Source organism: Hyperoodon ampullatus (genome assembly GCF_949752795.1).
Source record: "Hyperoodon ampullatus genome assembly, chromosome: 18".
Classification (NCBI taxonomy): Eukaryota; Metazoa; Chordata; class Mammalia; order Artiodactyla; family Ziphiidae; genus Hyperoodon; species Hyperoodon ampullatus.
The window spans coordinates 31536234-31546739 of record NC_136931.1 but is presented as its reverse complement, the minus strand read 5'-3'; the positions used below and the strand labels follow the sequence as shown (position 1 = coordinate 31546739).

At 40.7% G+C, this 10506-nt stretch overlaps 1 protein-coding gene across 9 annotated transcripts in view; it reads left to right on the top strand.

The window, feature by feature from the left end:
- Positions 1–206: 206 nt before the first annotated feature.
- FTO (FTO alpha-ketoglutarate dependent dioxygenase) overlaps positions 207–10506 on the top strand; it is a gene marked incomplete at its 5' end in the record, with an annotated part of 363984 nt that continues 353684 nt past the window's right edge. For 8 of the 9 annotated variants that reach the window (XM_079723150.1, XM_079723153.1, XM_079723154.1 and 5 more), the window contains one exon: positions 222–266. In XM_079723150.1, coding sequence (XP_079579276.1) covers positions 222–266 — 45 coding nt within the window. Of the gene's footprint in view, positions 267–10506 lie in introns of all 9 variants that reach the window. The other variant, XM_079723148.1, reaches the window with a different exon arrangement.

The window sequence follows — 10506 nt, the reverse complement described above, 5'->3', positions numbered from 1 at the left end:
GACGCTTGCCTAGCTGTCGGACCTGGGAAATTCTCTCGCTCCCAACCCCGAGGCGCATTCCGGCGTCGCCGCAGTGCATCCTGGGAGTGGTAGTTCCCGCGGCTCCGAGGGAGAATGGCGGCAGGCGGGAGCAAGACGCAGAGAGAACTACATGGAGGAGGCGGGGTGTAGGGCGAGGAATGTACGCGACTAGCAGTGGCGAAGGCTGCTGTATCGGCAGCATGAAGCGGACCCCAACAGCCGAGGAACGAGAGCGCGAAGCTAAGGTATGTCGGGCTCCCCGAGGTCTGGGATCTTTCGGGCACTTGTAGCTGGGGGCTGGGAACCGGAAGCGCCTGGTTGAAAGGCAGGCGGACCCGCGGTCTTAAGCCAAGGGATGACTAGGCCTTGTCAGCAAGGGAGCCAGAGACTTCGGGGGCTCTAAATTCGTGCTGCTCGGGATGCAGGCCTGGTCCTGTTGGACCAGCTCACTTGAGAATCAAGACACCATTTCCTTGTCCTGCTTCTGCACCTCATTCCTTGGTTAAATTTGTAGCTACCCATGTGCCTCAGTTTACCGGGCTCTCAGATGCCTGTGATCATAACAGTTGTGCTTTCCTCTTTGGTAATGGTTTCTGAGGACTGACATCGGTTTAGGTGAAATAATCTGTGCGGTCAGATGTGTGTATTTGGAACAGTTGTCTATGTTGTGTCTTCGGCCCAGCGGATATGGATTTTTCACTACAATCCCATTTTCTACTTTTGGGGTTCACCCTGTAGCATTTGCTCTTCCATGAGATTACAATACTAATAGTAATAGAATTTTTCTTTTTTAAGCATTTATTACGTGTCAGGCTCTGCGTTTTCATAATATTTATATTATTTCATATTCTTATCGCAACAGATTGCAAGTTAGATATTATTACAGGTGGAGTATCAAGAGTCCTGTTTTACAGATGAAGACTTGATGCTCAGAAGAATTGAGTGTTTCCCTCATTCCGCAAATTAAGTCCTATTGATTTGTCTAAATATATTGGTAATTGGGTCACTTGTTTCCACCTTCACCACCTTGGACCAAGCTGCCATTAATTACCTCTTCAATGGACCGTTCCAGTAGTCTCCTTATTGGCCTGTAGTCACTCTACACCCAAACACTCCCTGCTCCCCTTCTGTCTCTCCTTCCACACAAGACTCTTGCCTACACTGTGGTATGTGAGCTTTTCAAAATGCAAATCTAATCATGGCCCTTTCCTTCCTACATCCTCTGCCGACCACCTGTTTAAAAATATTTCATGGAATTCCCTGACAGTCCAGTGGTTAGGAGTAGGCACTTGCACTGCGGTGGCCTGGGTTCAATCCCTGGTTGGGGAATTAAGATCTGGCAGGCCTCTCAGTGCGACTGAAAAAAAAAAAAAATCTATCGTGGTTTTCTGTTGCTCTTAGGATAAAGAGGAAACTTCACATGCCCACACTGCTTTGCATGGTCTAGACCCTACTTGCATCATCCACAGCCTCAGTAGACATGACACCCTCCCTGCTCTCTGCCCATCAGCCACTTTGGCCTTCTTAGAAGTCCCTCAGTCCTCTGCTTTATCTGGTTACAGGGCCTTTATACGTGCTATTTGTTGCTCACTCTGTATCAGGCAATTACTGGATGTGAGAACCATTGGTAAATGAAATAGACACTGTTTGTGCTCTCATAGAATTTAGAGTCCTACAAGTGAACTCACTTTGTCTTAGGGCAATACCTCTATGGAGTTAAAATATAAAATATGCTCTATTATGACCCGAGTTATAGCAAAGTTTCACCAGGGACCTGAAGTTTCCATGCTTGAGTCTGTATGTGATAAAGGCAGTATATAAAGATGGGTACAAAGGGGAAAGATGCTTCTGCATTAGTCTACAGCAGTTCCAAGAAACAGATGTCACACAGTGGTATTGTGTGTAATGTCTTTCTTACCTTTTGGGTTTACAGTGAAAGTTATTCATTTCTTCTGTAAAGACTTATTTAGCACCTATTATTTGCCAGACACAGGGATTCTGATTTTGGCTGAGATAGAATCCCTGCACAAGGGAGCTTTTATTCTATTGAAACCCTAACTGTTGCCTGTGAGGTAGTTGTTAATGTCATTCACACTTGATGGATGTTGAGTGGAGGCTTGTAGAAGTTATAACTTGCCCAAGGCCACTTGGTTGCTCTGTGAAATGAGGTTTTCTGACTCCAAAGCTTTTTTTCCATTTTCTGCTTGTAAAACATGTTGAAATGATATAACAAGTTGTCTGCCTGTTTACTTAAAAAATTTCTTTGATCTTTATTTAAAATTTATTTATGAAATATTACTGGTTGAGCAAAGTATAGGAAATTAAGTTTTAAATCTTAAATATAAAACGATAAAATGTTCATTTACTCATGAATTATCTTCTCTTTTTCTAAAGGAGGTGTTATTTACGTACCATAATGTGCATCCATTTAGTGTACAATTTGATGAGTTTTGATGGATAAAAACACCTGTGGAACCACCACCACAGTTGATACAGAGAACATTTTAATCCCTTCTAATAGTTTCTTCTTGCTGGTTTGCAGTCAGTCTCTTCCCTCACCTTGGCTCCCAAGCAACCACTGATAGGTTTTCTCTCACTGTAGATGAAGTTTGTATTTTCTAGAACTTCATATAGGTGGAAGTATACTGTATATATTCTTGGGTCTGTCTGCTTTCAATCAGCATAATGATTTTTGAGACTGATTCATGTTGTTGCGTGTATCAGTATCTCATTGCTTTATATTGCTGATTAATTGTCTACTGTGTGGCTCTGGCACATTTGTTTATTCATTCACGAGTTGCTGAACATTTGGATTGTTTCTGGTTTGGGGCTATTATGAAGAAAGCAGCTATGACCATTCATGTCTAAGTCTGCATTTTCATTTCTTTTGGATGAATACCCAGGAGTCCACTCGGTGCGTGGTATGGTAGTTCTGTGTTTAACCATATAAGAAACCGCTAAACAATTTTTCAAAGTGATTCTCCCATTTGTATTAGTTTCCCAGGGCTGCTGGCACAGGTTCCCACAAACTTGGTGTCTTAAGACAACAAAAATGTATCCCTCACTGTTCTAGGGATATGTCTGAAATCAAGGTGTTGATGGGGCCTCTGAAGGCTCTAGGGGAGAATCCTTCCTGGTCTCTTCCAGCTTCTGGTGACTCTAGGCATTCCTTGGCTTGTGCTGTATAACTTCAATCTCTGCTCTAGTCTTCCATGGCTACCTTCTCTGAGTTTCTGTGTCTTAAATCTCTGTCTCTTTTCTCTTGTAAGGACACCAGTCATTGCACTGAGGACCTACCCTAAATCCAAGATGATCTTAATTTCATTATCCTCAAGGTCCTTGACTTAATTACATCTGCAAAGACCCTTTTTCCAAATAAGATCACATTGACAGGCCCCGGTGGTTAAGACTTGGACATACCTTTTTGGGGGATGCTATTCAAACCCACTACACCATTTTACATTTCCATCAGCTGTCTATGAGAGTTTTGGTTGCTCCATAGCCTCACCAGTACTTGGTATTGTCCGTCTTTGTCTTTTAAATTTTAGCCCTTCTAGTGGGCATGTGGTGGTATCTCATTGTGGTTTTAATTTGCATTTCAGTGATGACTAATGAGGGTGAGTATCTCTTTGAAAAGCTTTTTTCCATGTGGTAGTATCAGTACTTTGTTCCTTTTTATTTCTGAAAAATGTACTATTCCAGTGTATGAATGTACCACATTTTGTTTAATCCATTCATCAGTTAATGGATAGTTGGGTTGTTTCCACTATTTGACTATTATGAATAATGCTGCTATGAACGTTTGTGTTCTACTTTTTATATGTACAAATGTTTTCATTTCTCTTAGGTAGATATCTAGGAGTGGAATTGCTGGGTCATGTGGTAAATCTATGCTTAACATTTAAAAAAAACTGCTGTACTGTTTGTTATGGTCTGAATGCTTGTGTCCCCCCCAAATTTTCTTGTTGAAATTCTGACCCCCCAGGTGATGGTATTAGGAGGTAGGGCCTTTTGGGGGTGATTAGGTGGTTAGGAATGGAATTAGTGTCCTTATAAAAGAGGCCTGAGAGACGTCCCTTGCCCCTTCTGCCATGTGAGGGTACAACATTAAGTTGGGAGTCCACAAGCAGAAGAGGGTCTTCGCCAGAACCCAGCCATGCTGGCACCCAGATATTGGACTTCCAGCCTCCAGATGTGAGCAGGAAATTTCTGCTGTTTATAAGCCACCTAGTCTATGGTATTTTGTTACAGCAGCCTGAATGGACTAAGACATTGTTTTACAATGTGGATGCACCATTTGATATTCATGTTTGAGGGTTCCAATTTCGTAACATCCTCATCACTTGTTATCACTATCTTTTTAAAAGTGGATGTGAAGTGGTATCTCATAGTGGTTTTGCTTTTCTTTTCTCTGACGTCTAATGATGCAGAGCTGCTCCTCGTGTGTTGGTTTATCAGGTATATATCTTCTTTAGTGAGGTGTCTGTTCAGATCTTTTGCTCTTTTTTTTTTTTTTGGTTGGGTAATTTGTTTTCTTAGTATTAAGTGTTATGAGTTCTTTATATTTTCTAGATATAGGTCCTTTGTCAGCAATATGTATGGTGAATATTGTCTCTCATTCTTTTAGTTTACTTAATAGTCTTTTGACAAGCAGGAGTGTTTAATTTTGATAAAGGTCCAATTTATTGATATTTCTTTTTATGATTCATGTTTTTTGTGTCATATCGATGAAGTCTTTACCTATCCTAAGGTCACAAAGATTTCTTGTTTGTTTTTTTCTTTTTGGCTGCGTTGGGTCTTTGTTGCTGCGTGCGGGCTTTCTCTAGTTGCGGCGAGCAGGTGAGCAGGGGCTACTCTTTGTTGTGGTGTGCAGGCTTCTCATTGCGGTGGCTTCTCTTGTTGCGGAGCATGGGCTATAGATGTGCGGACTTCAGTAGTTGCAGCATGTGGGCTCAGTAGTTGTGGTGCACGGGCTTAGCTGCTCCACGGCACGTGGGATCTTCCCGGACCAGGTATCAAACCTGTGTCCCCTGCATTGGCAGGCGGGTTCTTAACCACTGTGCCACCAGCGAAGTTCCTCTTGTTTGCTTTTTAAATTAAACTTCTTACCCCTATAATGGGTAATTGCTTTTGGTTTTCCTTTTCTCTTTGAAATAAGTTAGAATATATTTTCTTCTTGTGATTGCTTATGTCATAGACTTTTATAGAGTTTCCAAGTCTGGAGGGTGAATAAAAAGGTTGGATTAAATAGTTAGCTTTTTATGATAACATTTATTTAATTTGTGTTAAAACATAAGAGGGTACCAAAGTATATTCATGCATTTTTAAAATGAATTTTTTTACAAGGCATGTAGTGGAATAGTCCAGATTAGTATTTGATAGGCTGAGTTAGAACCATGGCCTCTAAAATTTTTTTTGCTGTTGGACAGAGAGTTGCCACCCTGTGCCTCAGTTTCTCCAGCCAGAAAATGGAGTCAAGAATAGCTGCTTCTGTGAGTTGCTGTGAGAATCTAGTATGATTAGGTTTGGCCATTGTGCCAGGGACAGAGTAGGTATGGCTTTGATTGAGGGTTGCCCAAAGAACCCTTTGCTGACATAAGGCTGCCCCCATTTTTTTTTGGATGATATAATTTATTATTTTGAAATGATTTAAAATTTATAGAAGAGCTGTAAGAGTAGAACAAAGAGCCTTCACAAACCTATCATCCAGATTCAGAACTTGCTTACATCTTGCTACATTTGCTTTATAGCTCTCTCTCTTTCATATAAATACATGAACTATTATTATTTTTTTTATGAACTATTACAGAGTAAATTGGAGACATCAATCCTCTTTACCCCTAAATACTTCAGCATGTATTTCCTAAGAACAAGGATGCTCTCATATATAAACATAGCAAGTTGTCAATTTCAGAGAAAGTTAACATTGATAAAATATTCTTATTTAATCCAAAATCCATATTTAAATTTTGCTAATTGTCCTAATAATATCTTTTATAGCTTTTTTTTTTTTTTTCTGGTCCAGGTTTCAATCCAGGGTCATACATTACTTTTAATTGTCATGTCTCTAGTCTGTTTAATCTCCTTCAATCTGGTCTCCTTTAATCTCCTTTAAATTGGTTCCTCATCCTTTCTTAGTCTTTTATGACATTGACATTTGTGATGGGTAAGGCACTGACCTTTGTGATGAGTACAAGCTATTTTGTTTTGTATAATGTCCCAGTGTTCTTTTTTTTTTTTTTTCCGGTACGCGGGCCTCTCACTGTTGTGGCCTCTCCAGTTGCAGAGCACAGGCTCCGGACACGCAGGCTCAGCAGCTACGGCTCACGGGCCCAGCTGCTCCGCGGCATGTGGGATCTTCCCGGACTGGGGCACGAACCCGCGTCCCCTGCATCGGCAGGTGGACTCTCAACCACTGCGCCACTAGGGAAGCCCCCCAGTATTCTTTTTTTTTTTTTTTTTTTTCTTTTTGCCTTGCCATGCTGCATCCGGGGATCTCAGTTCCCCGACGAGGGACTGAACCCGAGCCCCCTGTAGTGGAAGCGCAGAGTCTTAACCACTGGATGGCCAGGGAAGTTCCCCTGTATTCTAATTTGTCTGATATTTCCTAATGATTAGATTCAGAGTATGCATTTTTGGCATGTCTATTTTTAAGGAAACATAGGGGCCACTGAAGATCACAGATTTACAACTTACACATTCCTCCTGCCTATGAAGGTGTTTTATTTGGCCCAAATGAACTGTGTTTGAAAGTTTCCAAATTATTTTCCACTGTTTAAAAGTTGGGAGATTTCACATAAAAGTCTGGATGGCTGGCTTTCTTGAAAAACTAGACTATCTGGCAACACTAGGCATGCATTTCATTAACTAGAGCTGAACAGTGGCTGCCTCTTTAGATGAGAATGTACTTTCCATCCGCCACACTCCAGCATTGCCCATTTAGTCACAGTAGAGTGGTTTAGAGTGTGAGGCTTTAGAAGCAGATCCCGGAATAGAATGCTGCTCCATCATTTGCTTTAAGCAACTTAACTTCTCTGTACCTCTGTTTCCTCATCTGTAAAACTGTGGTGTTATTTATGATTGTGATGAGGGTGAACTGAGATATAGGTAGAGCACGTAGAACATTGTGTTGTTGTTATCACCGTCATCTCATTGTCATCATCATTACCACCTGTCTAATCCCAGTAGCTATTTAGCCTATATTCAGGCCATTCATTCTGTGAACTTATAGTATACGAGTGTCTAATCGGGCAGATTTTCTCTACTGGGGTCACACTAACTTCTTACCCATTCGTCTGAAATGGTACTAGTGATGTACCACCCTTGGAAGAATTGAGAACATAGTCAAACTATTTTCTGGGTTCCTTGGTTCAGTTGAGGAACCCGGTTAAAAGTGCCAAGCAGGGTACTCAGCACTGGGGACACATGGGTAAATATGGCAGATTTGGTCCCATGGGACTGGCTGCCTTACCATGGAAGATAGATAATTAAGCAAGTACCAGCAGTAGAGTGGTGCGTTTTACCATGGGAATGGGACATGGTAGCAGGGAGGATCTACTGTGGTATGGGGGTCATGAAATTCCTTCCTCAGGAAGATCTATTTAACATGGTCTAGGGGTCGTGGAATTCCTTCCTAAGATCTATTTAAGGAGGTATCCTTACGAGAGGCCCAGGACTCCTTCAGAGGTTGTTCAGAAATATTAGAACTGTTCTTTAGTTCTGGAATGAAAAGATGTGGATGTTGAATTCCAAGCTAGTGTCAAAGGTTCTTATGCTGGCTTGGGTGAGATCGTCATTTTTTAAAATTACTGAGAATAGAAACAGTTTAAATTTATTACTGAGAGGGTTATATACTTATTGGGAGCATAATAATTTTGTTTGAGAAATGTACATTTTAACTTTGCAGTGGAGAAAACCTGGCAGTCACTACCTCAGCCAGGTGATCAAGGTCAACATCATCAGTGGCAACAAGTCATGTTGATGACATGACCCCTTGATCTGTTTAATTAATAATAAAGTGATTAAAATGGTAAAAAGTCTATTTTTATTAGTGAAGGAATATATCCAGAATAGATAAGCCTGCTGTTTCAAATAAAAATCCTTTAAAAAGTCTTCCATTTTTGGTGATAATTGTCTTAATATCATTTAACAAGATAAACCTTAAGTTATAAGGTATAATAAGTTATAAATATAACAACTCAATAAAAGGAAGTTTGTTATTTATGTATGTACCCACTGGGTTTTGTTTTTTTTTTAAACTCAATTTATTTTATTTTTTGCAGTTTGGCACTTTAGTGAAGTTCTGAGAAGGTTCTTTTGGCCCCTACCTTCCTCATGGGCCATCCTGGATTATTTCACCAGTTTATCTGATGGTAATTTAGGAAACTAAATGTAGGACAGTTTTGGTGGTGGACCAATGACCAAGGAACTTAAAAAATTGAAACTTCGCCTGACAAATTCTACTCTGTGTTTTTTTCCCCTAAATCCGTCTTTATCTTTTGCTTGATCTTTCTTCCAGAGTATGGGTCAGCCTTTAATCATCATTTAATAGTTTTGATTGCCTTCCCTAGGTAGAAGAAAGGTTAGTTTTATTTGCTCATAGTTTTGAAACCACTTTAAATACCTTCCTTGAGTAGTTAAACCATTGAGTTACAGTGAGTTCTTATTACTTTCTATTATTTCCAGGTCTTTTTCTTTCTTTTCTTTTTTTTTATTCAACTATAATTGATTTACAAGGTTGTGATGGTTTCAGGTGCATACAGCTCTGTTTTTTAACATTCTTAATCTTAGTGTTGGTTTTGAAAACTAAATCTTGTCATTGGAAAAAAAGTCTTAATACACTTTCCACAATCATTAACTTCTTTGAAGACAGCGCATTGGTGTCTGATTCATCCTTCGATCTTTCCAGTGTACCTGGTAGAGGGTCTTGCACATAAAGGAAATGTATAAGTATCTTTTGAATGAAGAGTGAATGGTCGAGAGCCTCAGGAGTCTGATGCATGTTACATGTGGCCCTTAATAATTATCGTACTGGCTCCTTGGCTGCTGATTGGATTTATTATGGCTGAGTTTAGCAATACAGGTTTTGGCATTTAATTAATTAATTAATCAATTAATTAATTATTTTTTGGCCGCGTTGGGTCTTCGTTGCTGCGCACGGCCTTCTCTAGTTGCAGCGAGCAGGGGCCACTCCCCGCCGCGGTGCATGAGCCTCTCATTGCGGTGGCCTCTCTTGCTGCGGAGCACCGGCTCCAGGCACGTGGTCTTCAGCAGTTGTGGCACGGGGGCTCAGTAGTTGTGGCTCACGGGCTCCAGAGCGCAGGCTCAGCAGTTGTGGCGCACGGGCCCAGTTGCTCCGCGGTACGTGAGATTCTCCTGGACCAGGGCTCGAACCCGTGTCCCCTGCACCGGCAGGCAGACTCTCAACCACTAAGCCACCAGGGAAGCCCCCAGGTTTTGGCATTTAGACTGCAAGGGTCAAAGAAAAGTTAAAAGAAAGTTAGAGACCGTGTCATTTTAGTTTTGTTATCACCATTCTATCCCTTGTACTTAACATGGTGCCAGGCACATAGTAAGTATTCCATAAATATTTATCAAATGAATGAATGGATTCCCAAGAGCATTGCCTGTTATTGGTTGTTAGGCTTTCTACCAGTGAGAGAGGGAACCAGAACCTGAAAGAAATAAGGGAAAATGGTTAAATACTTACGAATTTCAAAATTACTTAACATACCATAAATATAGGTATTAATTTTGAGAAACAAGACTCTTCAGCACATGCAACTCTCAACAGTTGTTTTCTAGTATTCTCTTTCAAATTTTAAATGCTCGCTTACCTTCCAGGTTTAGTGTATTTTGTTGTGGTTAGTTTATTATGGTAGATTTCTTGATTAAGTTATTTTTAAAGTGTGACTTTCTAACGTCTTGAAGAAAAGAACTTTATAGTTGAGATGGTACTTTTGGAGCCTCAAAAAAAAGGCACAGTTTGGAGAAGGTGAATTTAGAGTTCTGCTAACCTCATTCACTTATTAACCTTTGGTTATAAACTGATTTTGGATTATCTTACAAAACTGTCTCGCTAGCTGATTTTCTAGTGTAAGCTGGGAAGAATCTGGGGGACTGCTGGGTTGGGTCAGGACCTGTTCAGGAGATTAAGATGTACATTGGTAGGAACTTGTCTCCAAACATTTGCCCTTGGCATTGTGTTTCTCTGCAAGACCAGCACGTGTTTGAAAGCTGAACCTTGAGCATAGGTTTGAAAGCCTATATAGGCTTCTATTTTTGTTTATGCTACAAGCATCTGTCCTGTTGCCATGCCCATCATGTATTTGCCCTGCAGTTTTGGAAAGGACCTGCCTGTGAAGTGACGTGCCTTCCTTTATGTTAAAGAACCACCCTGTGGATAAGGGTCTAGGTTGAGACCTTTACATCTGGTAGAAACCACATAGAAAACTCAGTTTGAAGGACCAAATTATGTTGCATCCG